Below are 18,399 nucleotides of genomic sequence, written 5' to 3' on the forward strand. Positions count from 1 at the left end.
AAGAGCCAGGAGGTCCATTCACTCAAGCAACCAAAGAGTCAGTCCAGCTCACACCACTTTTTAGAATTTGTTTTTGTTCAAAATAGTTTTTTGCAGGGCACAGGTCCAAACATCCTTCATCTCCTCTCAACTCATTTCCCCACTCATATTCTTCTTGGGCCCAGCCGGTCTCTTGACCTGCCACAGGTGGTTGTGGATGGTGAGGGCATCCACGCTGACAGACACCGTTTTGGCAGGGATGACTGTGAACTGCTTGCGGTCTGAGCTGTACTTGTACAGCTTGTCAATCATTTTTTTGCTGATGTTCTTGGGCCCGGTGCCTGTCAACTTCTGGATCTCTTCCGTGTCAGGGAAGTAGGAGTAGAGAGCTCGGAACTGACAGCCACCATCACGGAACAGGATCATAAGGTGGTTTGATTCACACTTTTCTAGCTCCTACAGAGAAAAACAACCCTTCTGTGACAAATGCGTTAAGCAGCATTTAATTGAAAACTAACGCTTTAATGGTGGGTGCAAGTGGGATGCAAGTGACAACTCACCTCGAGGATTGAGTTTTTCTGAGCTTCATTTACTTTCCCAGCCAAACAGCAATGAGAGATGGCATTGTGAATGATTGGCTTGTTTGATTTTGCACTTGGTTCCTTGAAAAGTTTTGGACCTAAAGAGAGAAAGTGGGGAGGGTGCACGCATTAATAAAAAAAAAAAAAAAAAAACACCATCAGTCGTTACGAGTGAGGAGCCTTTGATTGAGCTTTTACCAGTATATTCAGCCATGGAGGTGGAAGTTATGGAAGACGCAGTTGAGCCATTGTCCCAGTCCCTCTCAGTTGTCCGGCTGGAGTTGCGGCTAAGGCCAGGGAAAGACTCAGGTCTTTTGGGGTGAAGAGCTCACTCTTGAAGACTCTTTTATGACTCTGTTGTGGCCTCAGCCATCTTTTATGGTGTGGTCTGCTGGGGAGGTAGCATCTCTGCTGGGGACAGAAAGAGGCTGAACAGGCTGATCCGGAGGGCCAGCTCTGTTCTAGGATGCCCTCTGGACCCAGTGGAGGTGGTATTGACAGGTGAATGGTGGCTAAGCTATCATCCCTGCTGGGCAACATCTCCCACCCCATGCAGGAGACCCTGACAGGACTGAGCAGCTCCTTCAGTGGCAAGCTGTGGCACCAACGATGTGGGATGGAGAGATTCAGAAGTCCTTTCCTGCCAACTGCTGTCAGGCTCTACAACAGCTGACCACACAAACACACATCCAATACACCATCTCCACTTCTCTTAACTGCAATATGTCTATATCTACCTACACAACCAGTACACCATCTCCACTTCTCTTAACTGCAATATGTCTATATCTACCTACACAACCAGTACACCATCTCCACTTCTCTTAACTGCAATTCTTCTGTATCTACCTACTTTGTACATATGTAACATCTTGCAAAAAATAAATGTATATACACACATATTTTTACCACTCACATTCACTGTTTTATACTATTCTAGGACTATTTATTTGCTTGTTTGTACAGTGAACATTTATATTATACAGTCCGTGCTGTTGTCTGTTGCTGCTTGTACTGTCCACTTCCTGCCATGACAATGTAAATTGGACTAATAAAGGATCATCTTATCTTATCTTATCTTATCTTATCTTAACAGAGCCACATTTATACACAATAACCAGTCAGTATGTAACAGTGGAAGAACAATTTATTACACAATTTCAAATTACATTATGTGGGTAATAACACTGAAAAAAATGTGAAATAATTGTCAGAAAGGGAAATTCAATACAGAACTATATACAGTGTTAATAAGATCGATTGAATATACAGCAAAAATATACTTATAAATAAAATATACATTTAAATACAATGAAATTAAAAGATTAATAAGAACACTTTACAATTATTTGCAATCTTTAGACAGTGCAAACAGAGCAGAGGTATTCTTTGTCCACTGCTGGAGTGCTGACTTGTGCCAGTGTTGGGGCGCACCGAGTAAACAGAGGTGTAGGGGTTTCTGGGTACATCCTGCAACACACAGCCAGAAATAAAATCAGAACCCCTCCGCAACAAAACTATATTTCTCAAAATATTATGTGACAATCAATTTCGTGTGTATTCATATACTGTGAATTGTACAAAGTAATATGTTGATATATTCTATAATAATATATTTTATATGTAAGCAATATATAAATGTATGAAACAGGATATATGCAATTACTGCAAAATACTGCAATTATTGCTGTTTTCATATATTGAATAAATACATTGTTATACTATTTAAGATATTATTATATATACTGAAAAATGTACAACATTAAATGAGATTATATATTGAAAACGGCATTGCAAATATATGGGGAAGTTTCTCATATATTGAAATATATTTGCCAATTTATTGCAATAAAAATTCTAGCGTACAGCAATATACGTTTGTTTTGTAGGGGAAACATCACGGCAGAAAGAGTTTGGGGAGGGACATGACGGGAAATTTACCTGTTAGTTTTAGTCAGCAGGCCAAATGCCACCCCATGTTGTTCTGGTGAGTGGCTCTCAGTCCCAATCTGCCTCTCCTCCTCCTCCTGGTCCTCGGGAATGACTGTCTGCCTGCCTTTCTTGGAAATGATGACAGAAAACACTATTACTATGAACACTGTATTAATTCCTACTAAGAACCAAATGAAACCCCATGTTGTCCTGCTGAGTGTCTCTCAGTCCCAAGCTGCCTCTCCTCCTCCTTCATCTTATCCAGCAGCGCCACCATGAGGCTACAGGATTACTGAATGTGTGTAAGAGTTTGAGGTTTATTCCTTGCTGAATGTATTTTTATGTTACACGTAAAATATTCTCACCAGTGATGGTTTTATCAGGTGAAGATTTTAAGTTGAACTTCTGGTTGACGTCACAGCTGCTAGAAAAAAAAACACAAAAAATGATCATATTTACATTTACATATTTTCATGCTAATTTTTCTGTCTCCTCTGTAAACATAAGAAGCATCGTTAGTTATTCTGGTAACAAGAGAGGCGGCGGAACAATTTTGGAATATAATTTAATAAACGTGTCAGGCGCTTGCGGAAGCGGTGGCGGCGGCGTGGACGCTCAGCCGGCACTGCGCAAGGTGGCCTGTAAACCAGTTCTTCATGTTGTGCTGGAGGGTCACTGGAGCAGGGCAGCTGTCTCGCAGAATCTTCTTGTCCTTCTTTTGGGGGTGACTTGTGGTTCCTGCTGCTGAGGAGACTCCAACCGTGAAGGACTGTCCAGGTCCACATCTGAAACGATTCCAGGCTCAGCATCTCTGGAGGCATCCTGCAAAACACACCAAGAAATAGAGTCAGTCCTGCTCCAAATAATCACAGCAGAAAGAGTTAGGGACAGGGACACAACACTGTCTTTACCTCCAAGTTGACATCGTTTCTGTTGTCCTGTGGGCGGCTGCAGTCCTTGCCCTCCTCCTCCTTCTGGTCTGGGGGCTGGTTTTCTGGCCGATCGACTTCTAGGGAGGCCGGTGGGTGGGGGTCCTGCTTCAGCCAATCAAGCAGCTCCAGCAGGAGACTGCAGGATAAGTGTGACTGAGCCACAAATGTGTGCTGCACAGACACAGAAAATGTGAGGAATATCGTCACTGTTACACTCAGACTGTGCTGCTGTGATCACATGAGGGAAATCTTACTGAGAGCAGCTCCTCTGCACTGGGTCTGTTTCTGAGCTTTCTTCTTCAGGCAGGCTTTAAGAAAGCTGGCGAACATCTCGGACCTGATGAGAGAAAAGTCAATGTTATCTTACACATACATACATGTAGACACAACGAGCCTCTTTTTGGCCTCTTTGCTGACCAAAGAGGTCGATATTCAGACTCTCAGTTAAATTTGAACATGAGCTGTAAAGGAAAATAAATAAAGAGCCCATTTTGTAGGAGCAGGAATTCTATCACTAATGATCAACAGGGTTCATGATGGACAAACTCACCTATATTTTTCGGCCTTTAGTGTTGGTGGCTTAAAGTGTTCAGATGATATTTCTGCAAAAAGCCTTTAAGGAAAAACACATGAACATGAAATGAGCCACCGACAGGGACTTTTTTCACGTGACACTTGTGTTAATGTGAATGTGTGACTTGAATGCAAGTGTTTCTCAGTGTGTGTTATGTGAGTTAAGAAGATAGAATACGCGCACATGTGTGTGGGGTGGGTTAAGGGCTTGATTTTACCTGTCGACCTTCATATCGGTATTGGGAGGTTTCTTTTCTGCCATTTCAATAGCAGTGATGCCCAGTGACCAGATGTCACAGAGACAGTTGAAGGGTCCTTTGGTCACGGCGACAATCACCTCCGGGGCCATCCTATACAATCACAAACATATAAACACACGAGGTCTGGAAAAGAGACCAACACACTCAGTAGTTCCTTCCTCTCAGGAGGACTCACCAGTGGGGAGTACCAGAGACATTTCTTCTTCTGTCCATGTCGCTGAAGTTGATTCCTGATCCCAAGTCACCTGTTGAAAGAAATGAGAGAACATTACACTCACTTTACATAAGTTCTTCTCTCTGTCAGGATCATTGGAATTGGAGGACCAGGGCAATACTCACCAATTTTTATTGCACCCTGCCTGCCAACCATGATGTTGTCGCCTTTCACGTCGCTGTGGATCACCTTCATTTGGTGCAGATAAGCGAGTCCCTGAAACACACACTGTTAATCAAACACTGAAAACCAGATGAATGTCTGTTGAGTGCGAGTGTTCATGTGCACTTACCTTCAGTGTCTCTCTGCACACAAATGCTATTTGGTGGTCACTAAAGGCACCAGCTTCTGTCAGTACAAACAATAAGCAGTAATCAGGATGAGTAGGCCAGTAGATCACACAATGAAAACTCCACAGTCATGTTAACACACATCATATGCACATAAGTGCTGCAGTACCTTTGTAAAGATGTTTGATGGAACCCTCGCAGTACTCCATGCAGATCCACAGGAGATTGTTTCTATAATAACAAAACAATGATTTCATTTATCTTCAGATGTAAACCAGCCACCTACATCACTCGTTACATTTCTCCATCACTTCACCCATTTCTCTCCCTCCCTCCCTCTGTATTTTGCTTACACTATGAAGCTGTCTTTGAATCCCACAATATTGGGATGATGGCATCGCTCCAGAATGTGGGTCTCTTGCAAGCGCCGTTCTGGGTTCTTTCCTGGAAACCGAATCATCTTCACAGCTAAAAGCTCCTGTGTCTCTTTATTCTTAACCTGCAAAATAAAAAGTAAAGTAAATAAAGATCACATACCATCTTATAACACACACTGCACACACACACACACATATTGCACTACTTTAAATTACCTTCCACACTCTGCCAAATGATCCTGTCCCCAGGATCTGAAGAATTTCCATGTTGTTGGTGGTCATCTTCTCCCTCCGCTGCAGAGCTGCTTCAACTGCTGGCTGTAGAAAAATAGTACAGTGACAGCTTTAACATCTCTGATTTTTAACAATGTGTGGACATGCAAAACAAGCACATTTCTAAAGTTTGCAAGATGGTCAATTAGAGGATTTCACAATGTCTCCCATGCCCCAATCTCTCAATATGTTTGGTGAAATTTGTGCTGATTGTAAATTCCACTGGTGCGAACCTATTAACATTCATAAGCAGCCCAAAAACTTTGTTCAAGTCCGCAGAATAAAATATGATCATGAAGCCATGAACAGACTGACCTGCTGGTGCTGCTCCGCTGACGCCCTCTGGCGGTCGGTGGTGTTCCGTTCTGCTCTGAGGTAAAGAGAAGAAGAAAAGTGAGCAAAACCTTCATATTTACACACACAGGTTATGTCGAGCGAGAGTCCAATGTCTGTGTGGCTAGTTAGTTAGTTGTAGCATTGCTAACTAGCGACTCCCCCCTTTTTGTAGTAAAATAAAACAGGATTCAAGTGTAAATTAATTCTCACCTCGTCTGGTGCATCGCACAGTAGCCGCGATGACTATGTCGCTCCAGCGTCCTTCTCTTTCGCAGTAAAAGTCGACAAACGCCAAACTCCAAGACGAACCGAGTCTCTGTGTTTTGAGGCACTGAATACAGGACTCTGTGTTTTGTGTACAGTAGTCATGGTAACCTGTCATGTCATGTTGGCGGTGTTGTTTTTAATCAAATAATTTTGTCCATTTAGCATCTTCAGTCCACTTTTTACTTAACCGTCAAATTAGAACTTGTGCTTTAGCGCCCTCTGCTGACACAGTTTTATCATGACAGTCGATGAATAAAACCAGGCGCTGGGGTCATGACGGATATATATATACACTACTCGCAATAAAATAGGGATATTGTTATTTACATGAGTGCTTTTCCTATTTGTTCTGAATTTTAATGTAATAAGTAAAAGTTCCCTTTGATATTAGTAATAATGTATGAGAAGAAACACAATTTTTATTAGTGTAATAAACAGTAAATTCCTCTCATCTTTAACGTTTAAACACAATAACCAATCAGTGTGTAACCGTGGAAGGACAATTTCACAGTTTCAAATAAATCAAACACACACAAATAATTTATTTTATGCCAAAATAAAATTATGTTTTATAACACAGTGAAAGAAATGTGTTTAAAGACACTCAGATTAATGGATATTTAAATTATACATGTAATATATATATATACACTCCCAACTTTTCATGTTATTGACCAGACACATTTCCTACTTTAAAAATAATGTTGAGAATAAGAACCTTTTTTTTTTTTAAATCTGAGGTTATAACAGTTGTGAAGCGCTCCAAACAATGTGTGAGGCTTCCAACTTTGCTATGTAGAAAGCAGCAGAGGTGAGGTTAGTGGAGAATTTGCATAGAAGATTTTTGGTTAGGACAGAGATGATCCGTAGAAAGGCAAAGTGAGGAGAGGAGAGAGTTAGTGGTCAGGAAAGAGTCAGAGGTTAGAGGATGTGTTAACACCCGAGTAGGTAACACACTCGCCTATGAACGAGAAGACCCAGATTCAAATCCCACTTACTACCACTGTGTCCCTGAGCAAGACATTCATCCCACAGGCCATCAGACACCGGAACACTTAGGGACTTTTTACTCTGGACTGGATGTAACATCAGACGAATCCACCCTTATCTGTCAACCCAGGCCACCCAGATACTGGTTCAGTCCTTAGTAATCTCACGACTGGATTACTGTAACTCCCTTCTAGCTGGTCTACCTCTATATACCATCTGACCTCTACAACTAATACAAAATGCAGCAGCACAACTGATCTTCAACCTTCCCAAGTTCTCCCACACCGCCCCTCTGCTACGTTCCCTCCACTGGCTCCCAGTAGCTGCACGCATCAGGTTCAAAATACTGATGCTGGCCTACAAAGCCAAACATGGAGTAGCACCATCCTACCTCACAGCCCTTATTACACCTCGCACTGCACCTCGTATACTCCGAGCCTCCAGTACTGCTCGCCTGGTCCCTCCATCTCTGAAGGTAAAAGGAAGACATTCATCTAGACTCTTCTCTGTCTTGGCCCCTTCTTGTTGTCTGTCTTATGTACAACCGAGTGAATAAAAAGATTGTATTCATAGTTGGGGTCCTAGTGAACCAGAATTGATCACTTCATCGATGGTAACATGAAAGCACGTTGTAAGTCGCTCTGGATAAGGGCGTCTGCCAAAAGCTTTAAATGTAAATGTAACGTTGTTTAAATGTGACATGTAGCACCAGGTTCTGGAGAAACATGGTTTTGTTTCACTATGTACTGTCATGTATGCAGCTGAAATGACAATAAAGATCAACTTCAAGTATAAAGTATTTGCCTTCAAATAATTTTACTTTTGATTCTAAAGTATGTTGGTTTATTGTGGCTGTAATGTCTAATTTTATCCAGTGTCCTTGGCTGTTTGGTGCCCTAGGCAGGGCCCACACTTTAGAAGACACTTTACTGCACAGATTCTGTTTGTTTTAGTTTTTTTTCTGCGATTTCGCAGAACCCAGGAAAAGTTCATTATGACATAATGAACTTGGATTTTCAATATTAGGAATGAAATGTGCTTTATTTGGAAGCAGCCCGTCCCCTTCCCCTTTCGATAGGTGTTAGACTTCAGCCCAGCAGCACTACAGAGGACCTCATGCTCACGTCCCACATATGTGGGTGTGATAGAATTTAGAGTACACAACGACGCTCCTTATTCGAATTGTCTGTTCCACCTTAAATACTGCTCAGGAGACTACAGTAGGATTTATTTTACATGGAAATGTCCATGTAATCATAGATTTATGTGCTGAGCAAAGTTACCAGGTCAGTTTTACAATTAAAAAAAAGTTTTGGGCCAGAGTCGATACTATTTCCACACATCCTATTTTTACCTTAGAAAGCATGAAAACATTTAGAGCCACATGGAAAATGTTATGCGTCTTGCAATGTTCGACAATGTGAATATCATTCCAGAGCTTAACAAAGGCTACAGGACAGGGATATGGCAATATAATGAGGAGGCTGACAAAAACCAACACATTTTGTGGAAGATAACAGACTGTATTAAGTTCTGTGGTGCCTTTGAGCTTGCTTTTCCATGGCATTTTCAGAGAGCGTGTGGACTCCATCGTTGGATGCTGTAGTACACAAACCTCTGCAGATTTCACTGTGTTTAAAGGGTAGACAGTGCAGACTGAACCTGTGGGCTGCATGTTCCCAGTTGTGAGGAGCAGTTCCTTGATGACACAAAAGAGTAATCAAAAAACATTTACATTTACAGCATTTATCAGGCGCCCTTATCCAGAGAGACTTACAATCAGTAGTTACAGGGACAGCCCCCCCCCCCGGAGACACTCAAGGTTAAGTGTCTTGCTCAGGGACACGATGGTGGGAAGTGGGGTTTGAACCTGGGTCTTCTGGTTCATAGGCGAGTGTGTTACCTACTAGGCTACTACCACCCATAGTGAAAAACGTGCACGTGTGAAGTAGATATGGGTGAAAACAAGTGACATAAAACACAGACATTGCTTTTTGCTTTAATTTTTTTATCCAGAGTCAGAGTGCATCTGATAACTGACGAGCAGCAGTCACCAGGAGCCACTTTTTCTTAGTTCAGTTATGTACCCTGATCAGCAAATAGATAATAAATTGACTATTATCTGCAAATCATTAATTAGTAGTACTTGACTTAATAGGTAAGACATACCTAGCATGTATTGCAGAGTGATCAGAAATTTTACACTTTTTGAGAAATATTGTATCATATATGAAGTCTTTGCACTTCCTGATGTAAGAATGATAATATTCTAATATAATATTTAATTATGTCAGTCTCAGGCATTATGTCAATCATCAGCTGTGTGTGAATATACTGCATTTTTGTGCTATGTTTTATCGCTTTGTCCTCTGCTTGTTTGTGTGAGTTTGCTTCCACCGTTCTCTGGTCCACCGGCCCTGGTTCTCCACCACCTCGTGGAGGAGATCAATAAACGCATACTCGTTGTCCAGCAGCAGATTGTCATCTCCAGGGGATCGGGAGCCACCTGTAGGGGGAGCCAGTGAGCCTGAGCCGCTGCATCGCCCATTTGCTCCGCCCTCTTGCAGGGGGTCTCTGTTTGGGCTCTTGCCCTTTCTTCTTGGTTTGTTTGAGTTCTTGACCCACATCCTTCTGTTATAGACCCTCTTTTCCTTGACACTCCTGTCCTCAGTCTCGATCTATCATCAGGCTCAGGATGATCCTGTGAAACTTCAAGCTGCTTCACTGGTTCAAAGATAAACTGGCCGTTGTCTGAATCTACATTGTAGTCTACTGGGAGGAGTGGATCCTGCTGAAAGCCGGGTCTGAACCCCTCTCAGCTACTATAACTCGATCGTCTTCTCTCGAGGACAGAGCATTTGATGGCAAAGCTGTAACAGAGACTTGAGGATCTGCTGTGATGTTCCCAGGAGGACAGTTGTCTTTACAGCCAGCAATCACATCAGTGTTTAAACTTTGGCAAGAAAATGAATCTAATCACGTCCTTACTGTCTGAACTTTGTTCTTTTATTAAGACTGGCCAGGTCGCAACTCTACGAACAGACTTCCGAGGTGCCAGACCACTTCCATCATGGCAACAATGGTGCTTTTTAGATTCTACGTTTTTTCATAGCCGTTTTTGTATCAATAGTGAGGTAGGGCAAGTTTTCCATGTCCTCTGGAGAACTGCGGTGTCCCTGTTCAAACCTTCGTTCAAACATACTTTCTTTTTCTTCTGCAATTTCATCTTTGAGGTATTTTTTTCTGGAGTGCATTTTCATTCTTCTCCTTCTCAGTCCTACTTTTATCATCTGGTGATAAGCTGTGCAGTCTTGCTTCAGTTTCTCTGTGATCTTTGTGTGGATTTCCTGACTTATCATAGTTCTGACTGAGGAATTCTGTTCTGGAGAGCACTGGGCCTGCAGATTTAGGACCGGTCTCTTATTCTGTTGCTTTGGGTCAACTTGACTGAATCCATGTGATGGCAGTCTGTTACTTGGGATTCTACAGCATGTATTGGTGAACCACAGCAGGGATTCACTTGTTTCTTCAGATATTTTCTACAATAAAGAGCTGAAAGGACACAGACGCCACACACCAGGGCACAGAGAGCCACTGGGGACAAGTTACTGTCATTGCCTTAATATGGTACCATCAACATTTCAATCACCTCTTAGACGTATAAAGTGAAATATATATATTGAAGTCATAAATCTTTACTCACCGATGAGAAAAATAAGTCCTGGGTATCCAATAGTTAACCCCACAACTGGTGTGTGTGGTGTGGTGCTTGGCACAAAGACATCAAGTTGCAGACATGAGATGTTCCAGACTGGACGTCCCCTAAGCACAGCTGGAGTCGAGCAGGTTACTGCGGTCTCGTTCTCCAGACAAGAGGCGTTCTGTAAACCTTCATAAATCATTTCATGCATTTTAGAGTGTTCAGTGTTTTGGTTCATTCCTTAATGTGGATCAGTATAAATAATGATAAGTTCACCTTTCAAGAAGGACAACAAACTCCCCAAAGAGCAACCTTCCACAGGAACAGTCCCAAGGATTTCCATCTAGGCGTACATTGGTGAACTTTAAGTGGTTCAGGGCCATTGGATTCAGATGCATCAGGCGGTTGACTGAAAGGTCTAAATGGGCTAATTTGTGGAGAGCACTGAAGCTTCCTCGAGAAATGGTGTGAATGTGGTTACGAGACAATTAAGACTGATTAGGCCTGTGAAGTTGGACAGATCTGCCTGATCTACAGCCTCTAGACTGTTGTTGTACAAAGTGATTTTTGTAATTTTTCAGGGTGGCTGAACCATGTGTGGTTTATTTTGCCAAGTGGTTTCCATCCAACTTTAGGTTTATGAGCTGCTGGAAGGCAATGAAGGGCTCTGGGGGACAAGTCGGTGATCCCATTGTTGGTCAATGTGAGGCTAGTCACCGATGATTAGAGAGTCGCTGTTGAACACTGTGGAGTTGAGGTGACCCACATTGTTCATGAAAAGGACAACAGAGGTCATCCCAACAGGAAAGCCTGTAATGAAATTAGTTAAGTCAGTTATTCAGTGTGTCCATGAGAAATATATATTAGTCTGATCAAACATTGTATTCTCTGGTCAAACATTGTATATATACTTATGTTGGCCAATATTTATGAATCACGCGGTGTTTGGGGAGGGGGGGGGGTGTTTGCTGATACTAAAAAGACATTTAACAGATTTCTTTTTTTTTTAAATGCCGTCATTTATGATCAAATTTGAAAAGCGCTTGTGTTGAATAGAGCGATCTTGTAATTCCCACTTACATATTGACTGGTACGCTGTATCGGCATTGTGTTTGAAATGTTTAAGTGTCAGATTCCAAATATCTTTTGACAGGAACTTACTTGATGGAACCTTTGTACAGACAAAGTCAACGGTCAGCAGCTGACACTCGGAATGTACCAATCTATGCAGCCCCACATCAGGAGAACAAGGGCAACTGGGAGAATACAATTTAAATGATATTTATATCTACTGTCTATCAAATTAACCTGGCACCTAGAAATGTGATAAAGCAGTAAAGTCTCACCCCACATGGTGTCCATATCTGCAGCGGCATGTGAATAGTTCCAGAGGGACCAGGAGCTAAGAGTCGACCAGTTACAAGATACAGGTTTGTCTGCTGCTGGCTTTACCAGGGATACAGAGGGTCACTACAGAGATGTTGAACTTGTGGTGTCACAGTTGGATGATAAAGGCAGGGACGGTTTTAACACAAGCCCACCTGGAGTTAGAACCACCTCTTCCTGCTCATCCTGAAAGAAAAAAAGGTCTCAGCACTGACTAATACTTAAGATGCGCTTAGATTCTGTCAAAATGGTCTCTTGCTGGGTGGAATTTCATATCTGGGTCACGGATCAGACCCCGCACACCGCTGCAATAATGGTCTTCATTGCTGACAACATACGATGAACAGTCTTCTCTGCTCAGAGACTCTGTTCAGCGTAGCTGACGACATGAAGCTGCAAATAAATATGAGTGGCAGAACAAAAAAAAAAAAAAAAAAAAAAAAAAAGGAAGGAATGAATATGGGTTTGACGACATATTTATTGAATTTCAGTGCCTCTTGTTAAAATAAATAAGTGGTATGGTAAAGAAATAGTAATATGACCAAGCATGGAAAGTACAGTATTAAAAAATTGTGATCAATACCAATACAATCTTTTAGTGAATATAAAACACCTAAAATACAAAAAACTGCAATTAAGTACACAAGAATGCAGCAAATCATTAGAAATCAAGTTTTCAAAAGCTTCATTTGGAACCAGTAGTTGTAGTCGATCTCCAGGGCCATCTTTCTTGGCCCTTGTCAGTGTTGCCGCTTTTTTAGTGTTTGGTTTTATTAAACGTGTTTCTGAATCAAATTGGACCTTGCGTTTTAACGAAGAACTGACAAGCCTTCGCTTCGTCTGTTTTTCTATAAGCCACGTAGGTTTTGTGCAGGCCCATGAGCATGGGAAGAGAGAGCTGATTTAAACCAAACCTTCACAACATCTCTTACAATCGAGGTGCTTAATATTTCAGCTAAATTTCAGATACTTCATGAGCGTTCTCGACAAGCCTGGTTCAGGGAGCCCTTTGCTCAACTCAGCAGTCTGAAGTCACTTATGTCAGTGAGTAAAGTGCTTGTGCAACACTTCAATTTGATCTGGAGGCCAGAGTGTTGCTTTAACTGAGTGCTTTAAAAAAAAAAAAAAAAAAAAAAAAAAAAGGATAAAATGGAACACAGAAAAAGGAGGAAGGAGGATGAAGTGGCAGTTTACCCCTTTTTTCCAGCAATGTTGTCATCTGTAAAATAATTACACAACAATTGCAAATATGTTTTCCATTCATGTATATATTAAATACTGTCATTCAAATGGCTTACAGCGACACACTCTTTGAAACAGAGCACGCTGCTCTTTGCAGGGATGAGGGTGGAAGGGAGAGAGAGTTTAAGAGAGCAGGCGTCTTCTGCTTGCACTGCTTGGTACAGCACGAGGACAATGGGGGATGAAGTTGACCACTTCACAGGACAAAGTGACCAGTGGAGAAACAAGATTAGCAGTAACATCCGATTCGTGAAGGAGTAGGAAGGAAATCATAAAAGAAAGAAAGTGACAGAGAGAAAGACAGACATGGGTAACAGAGCATATTGTCAACAGGACCATCAGTTCTCTACAGCTGCTCTACGGCTGATGAGCTTCTTAAAGCGTTCCATGAAGATGACAATAGTCAAGTACCATGACGAGTGAAGGCCAGCGCACGGACGTCTGAGGCTCGCCCCAAAGACGCAGCAGACATATCTGAGCAGCACGTTTGGGGAGACAGTGAGGCAAGTTGGCAATACTTTTTGATTTGTTTCTGACAAGTTTGGAGAAGATTTTGACTTGATCTGAGGACCAAGAGCAGAAGGTGAGTCCAGGCCCTGCAGGCTCAGTGTAGTCCAGAAAAGACACAAGCCCTCTGTTTCAACAAAAACAAACCAGGACATTCGACAAAGCCTTGAAGACGAGAGGGTGGGCTGCGGCAGAAGAGACGAAGATGGAGACACCAGTGCCAAAACCAATAAATACTTCAAGTACCAAGAAATATACCACATTTACAATAAAAAAAATATTAAAATAATCACCTTCTTCATCACCACCACATGCTGCACCAGTTTGCATCAATAAACAAACCCTTAATGATTCATCAGATCAAGAGCCAGGAGGTCCATTCACTCAAGCAACCAAAGAGTCAGTCCAGCTCACACCACTTTTTAGAATTTGTTTTTGTTCAAAATAGTTTTTTGCAGGGCACAGGTCCAAACATCCTTCATCTCCTCTCAACTCATTTCCCACTCATATTCTTCTTGGGCCCAGCCGGTCTCTTGACCTGCCACAGGTGGTTGTGGATGGTGAGGGCATCCACGCTGACAGACACCGTTTTGGCAGGGATGACTGTGAACTGCTTGCGGTCTGAGCTGTACTTGTACAGCTTGTCAATCATTTTTTTGCTGATGTTCTTGGGCCCGGTGCCTGTCAACTTCTGGATCTCTTCCGTGTCAGGGAAGTAGGAGTAGAGAGCTCGGAACTGACAGCCACCATCACGGAACAGGATCATAAGGTGGTTTGATTCACACTTTTCTAGCTCCTACAGAGAAAAACAACCCTTCTGTGACAAATGCGTTAAGCAGCATTTAATTGAAAACTAACGCTTTAATGGTGGGTGCAAGTGGGATGCAAGTGACAACTCACCTCGAGGATTGAGTTTTTCTGAGCTTCATTTACTTTCCCAGCCAAACAGCAATGAGAGATGGCATTGTGAATGATTGGCTTGTTTGATTTTGCACTTGGTTCCTTGAAAAGTTTTGGACCTAAAGAGAGAAAGTGGGGAGGGTGCACGCATTAAAAAAGAAAGAAAAAAAAAAAAAGAAAAAAAACACCACCAGTCGTTACGAGTGAGGAGCCTTTGATTGAGCTTTTACCAGTATATTCAGCCATGGAGGTGGAAGTTATGGAAGACGCAGTTGAGCCATTGTCCCAGTCCCTCTCAGTTGTCCGGCTGGAGTTGCGGCTAAGGCCAGGGAAAGACTCAGGTCTTTTGGGGTGAAGAGCTCACTCTTGAAGACTCTTTTATGACTCTGTTGTGGCCTCAGCCATCTTTTATGGTGTGGTCTGCTGGGGAGGTAGCATCTCTGCTGGGGACAGAAAGAGGCCAGCTCTGTTCTAGGATGCCCTCTGGACCCAGTGGAGGTGGTATTGACAGGTGAATGGTGGCTAAGCTATCATCCCTGCTGGCAACATCTCCCACCCCATGCAGGAGACCCTGACAGGACTGAGCAGCTTCTTCAGTGGCAAGCTGTGGCACCAACGATGTGGGATGGAGAGATTCAGAAGTCCTTTCCTGCCAACTGCTGTCAGGCTCTACAACAGCTGACCACACAAACACACATCCAGTACACCATCTCCACTTCTCTTAACTGCAATATGTCTATATCTACCTACACAACCAGTAAACCATCTCCACTTCTCTTAACTGCAATATGTCTATATCTACCTACACAACCAGTACAACCATCTCCACTTCTCTTAACTGCAATATGTCTATATCTACCTACACAACCAGTACACCATCTCCACTTCTCTTAACTGCAATTCTTCTGTATCTACCTACTTTGTACATAGTAACATCTTGCAAAAAATAAATGTATATACACACATATTTTTACCACTCACATTCACTGTTTTATACTATTCTAGGACTATTTATTTGCTTGTTTGTACAGTGAACATTTATATTATACAGTCCGTGCTGTTGTTGTTGCTGCTTGTACTGTCCACTTCCTGCCATGACAATGTAAATTGGACTAATAAAGGATCAATCTTATCTATCTTTATCTATCTTATCTTAACAGAGCCACATTTATACACAATAACCAGTCAGTATGTAACAGTGGAAGAACAATTTATTACACAATTTCAAATTACATTATGTGGTAATAACACTGAAAAAAATGTGAAATAATTGTCAGAAAGGGAAATTCAATACAGAAATATACAGTGTGATAAGATCGATTGAATATACAGCAAAAATATACTTAAATAAAATATACATTTAAATACAATGAAATTAAAAGATTAATAAGAACACTTTACAATTATTTGCAAACTTAGACAGTGCAAACAGAGCAGAGGTATTCTTTGTCCACTGCTGGAGTGCTGACTTGTGCCAGTGTTGGGGCGCACCGAGTAAACAGAGGTGTAGGGGTTTCTGGGTACATCCTGCACACACAGCCAGAAATAAAATCAGAACCCCTCCGCAAAAAATATTTCTCAAAATATATGTGACAATCAATTTGTGTGTATTCATATACTGTGAATTGTACAAAGTAATATGTGATAATTCTATAATAAATATTTTATATGTAAGCAATATATAAATGTATGAAACAGGATATATGCAATTACTGCAAAATACTGCAATTATTGCTGTTTTCATTATTGAATAAATACATTGTTATACTATTTAAGATATTATTATATATACTGAAAATGTACAACATTAAATGAGATTATATATTGAAAACGGCATTGCAAATATATGGGGAAGTTTCTCATATATTGAAATATATTTGCCAATTTATTGCAATAAAATTCTAGCGTACAGCAATATACGTTTGTTTTGTAGGGGAAACATCACGGCAGAAAGAGTTTGGGGAGGGACATGACGGGAAATTTACCTGTTAGTTTTAGTCAGCAGGCCAAATGCCACCCCATGTTGTTCTGGTGAGTGGCTCTCAGTCCCAATCTGCCTCTCTCTCTCCTCCTGGTCCTCGGGAATGACTGTCTGCCTGCTTTTCTTGGAAATGATGACAGAAAACACTATTATATGAACACTGTATTAATTCCTACTAAGAACCAAATGAAACCCCATGTTGTCCTGCTGAGTGTCTCTCAGTCCCAAGCTGCTCTCCTCCTCCTTCATCTTATCCAGCAGCGCCACCATGAGGCTACCGGATTACTGAATGTGTGTAAGAGTTTGAGGTTTATTCCTTGCTGAATGTATTTTTATGTTACACGTAAAATATTCTCACCAGTGATGGTTTTATCAGGTGAAGATTTTAAGTGAACTTCTGGTTGACGTCACAGCTGCTAGAAAAAAAAACACAAAAAATGATCATATTTACATTTACATATTTCATGCTAATTTTCTGTCTCCTCTGTAAACATAAGAAGCATCGTTAGTTATTCTGGTAACAAGAGAGGCGGCGGAACAATTTTGGAATATAATTTAATAAAGTGTCAGGCGCTTGCGGAAGCGGTGGCGGCGGCGTGGACGCTCAGCGGCACTGCGCAAGGTGGCCTGTAAACCAGTTCTTCATGTTGTGCTGGAGGGTCACTGGAGCAGGGCAGCTGTCTCGCAGAATCTTCTTGTCCTTCTTTTGGGGTGACTTGTGGTTCCTGTGCTGAGGAGGATCCAACCGTGAAGGACTGTCCAGGTCCACATCTGAAACGATTCCAGGCTCAGCATCTGGAGGCATCCTGCAAAACACACCAAGAAATAGAGTCAGTCCTGCTCCAAATAATCACAGCAGAAAGAGTAGGGACAGGGACACAACACTGTGCTTTCCTCCAAGTGAATCGTTTCTGCTGTCCTGTGGGCGGCTGCAGTCCTTGCCCTCCTCCTCCTTCTGGTCTGGGGGCTGGTTTTCTGGCCGATCGACTTCTAGGAGGACGGTGGGGGGGTCCTGCTTCAGCCAATCAAGCAGCTCCAGCAGGAGATGCAGGATAAGTGTGATGAGCCACAAATGTGTGCTGCAGACACAGAAAATGTGAGGAATATCGTCACTGTTACACTCAGCTGTGCTGCTGTGATCACATGAGGGAAATCTTACTGAGAGCAGTTCCTCTGCACTGGGTCTGTTCTGAGCTTTCTTCTTCAGGCAGGCTTTAAGAAAGCTGGCGAACATCTCGGACCTGATGAGAGAAAAGTCAATGTTATTAAATACATACATGTAGACACAACGAGCCTCTTTTGGCCTCTTTGCTGACAAAGAGGTCGATATTCAGACTCTCAGTTAAATTTGAACATGAGCTGTAAAGGAAAATAAATAAAGAGCCCATTTTGTAGGAGCAGGAATTCTATCAATAATGATCAACAGGGTTCATGATGGACAAACTCAATATTTTTCGGCCTTTAGTGTTGGTGGCTTAAAGTGTTCAGATGATATTTCTGCAAAAAGCCTTTAAGGAAAAACACATGAACATGAAATGAGCCAACGACAGGGACTTTTTTCACGTGACACTTGTGTTAATGTGAATGTGTGACTTGAATGCAAGTGTTACTCAGTGTGTGTTATGTGAGTAAGAAGATAGAATACGCGCACATGTGTGGGGGTGGGTTAAGGGCTTGAT

At 41.9% G+C, this 18,399-nt stretch overlaps 3 protein-coding genes across 3 annotated transcripts; all 3 read right to left on the reverse strand.

Annotated features, from left to right (window-relative positions):
- Positions 1–126: 126 nt before the first annotated feature.
- Positions 127–861, reverse strand: LOC114799616 (calmodulin-regulated spectrin-associated protein 1-B-like). Its single transcript, XM_028996406.1, has 3 exons — positions 759–861; positions 540–658; positions 127–435 (listed from the first exon to the last, which is right to left on the reverse strand). The coding sequence occupies exons 1-3, from the start codon at positions 772–774 to the stop codon at positions 127–129; spliced, it is 444 nt and encodes a 147-aa protein (XP_028852239.1). The 5' UTR covers positions 775–861.
- Positions 862–3,373: 2,512 nt separating this feature from the next.
- Positions 3,374–9,631, reverse strand: LOC114799617 (mitogen-activated protein kinase kinase kinase kinase 1-like). Its single transcript, XM_028996407.1, has 13 exons — positions 9,402–9,631; positions 5,958–6,092; positions 5,727–5,781; positions 5,355–5,456; positions 5,115–5,260; positions 4,931–4,992; positions 4,764–4,819; positions 4,597–4,687; positions 4,433–4,502; positions 4,216–4,347; positions 3,975–4,037; positions 3,663–3,761; positions 3,374–3,560 (listed from the first exon to the last, which is right to left on the reverse strand). Exons 1-13 carry the CDS (start codon positions 9,629–9,631, stop codon positions 3,374–3,376), a joined length of 1,428 nt encoding a protein of 475 aa, XP_028852240.1.
- A 3,617-nt stretch (positions 9,632–13,248) lies between these two features.
- On the reverse strand, positions 13,249–15,072 carry LOC114800033 (calmodulin-regulated spectrin-associated protein 1-B-like). The gene is made up of 3 exons (XM_028997093.1): positions 14,970–15,072; positions 14,740–14,858; positions 13,249–14,635 (listed from the first exon to the last, which is right to left on the reverse strand). The coding sequence occupies exons 1-3, from the start codon at positions 14,983–14,985 to the stop codon at positions 14,333–14,335; spliced, it is 438 nt and encodes a 145-aa protein (XP_028852926.1). The 5' UTR covers positions 14,986–15,072; the 3' UTR covers positions 13,249–14,332.
- Between the last annotated feature and the right edge of the window lie 3,327 nt (positions 15,073–18,399).

The sequence above is a fragment of the Denticeps clupeoides genome, chromosome 11 (assembly GCF_900700375.1).
Source record: "Denticeps clupeoides chromosome 11, fDenClu1.1, whole genome shotgun sequence".
Lineage (NCBI taxonomy): Eukaryota > Metazoa > Chordata > Actinopteri > Clupeiformes > Denticipitidae > Denticeps > Denticeps clupeoides.

Bases quoted from the DNA above. Each gene is read 5' to 3' on its own strand.
- LOC114799616 (XM_028996406.1), bottom strand. The intron at 436-539 runs GTGAGTTGTCAC...TTTTCTCTGTAG, and splicing joins AGAAAAACTCAATCCTCGAG to GAGCTAGAAAAGTGTGAATC.
- LOC114799617 (XM_028996407.1), bottom strand. From the start codon at position 9,631: ATGTGGGTCAAGAACTCAAACAAACCAAGAAGAAAGGGCAAGAGCCCA. The intron at 6,093-9,401 runs GTGGAAGCAAAC...CACAAAACACAG, and splicing joins GGCCGGTGGACCAGAGAACG to AGTCCTGTATTCAGTGCCTC. The intron at 4,038-4,215 runs GTAAAATCAAGC...TTTTCCTTAAAG, and splicing joins ACCGATATGAAGGTCGACAG to GCTTTTTGCAGAAATATCAT.
- LOC114800033 (XM_028997093.1), bottom strand. The intron at 14,636-14,739 runs GTGAGTTGTCAC...TTTTCTCTGTAG, and splicing joins AGAAAAACTCAATCCTCGAG to GAGCTAGAAAAGTGTGAATC.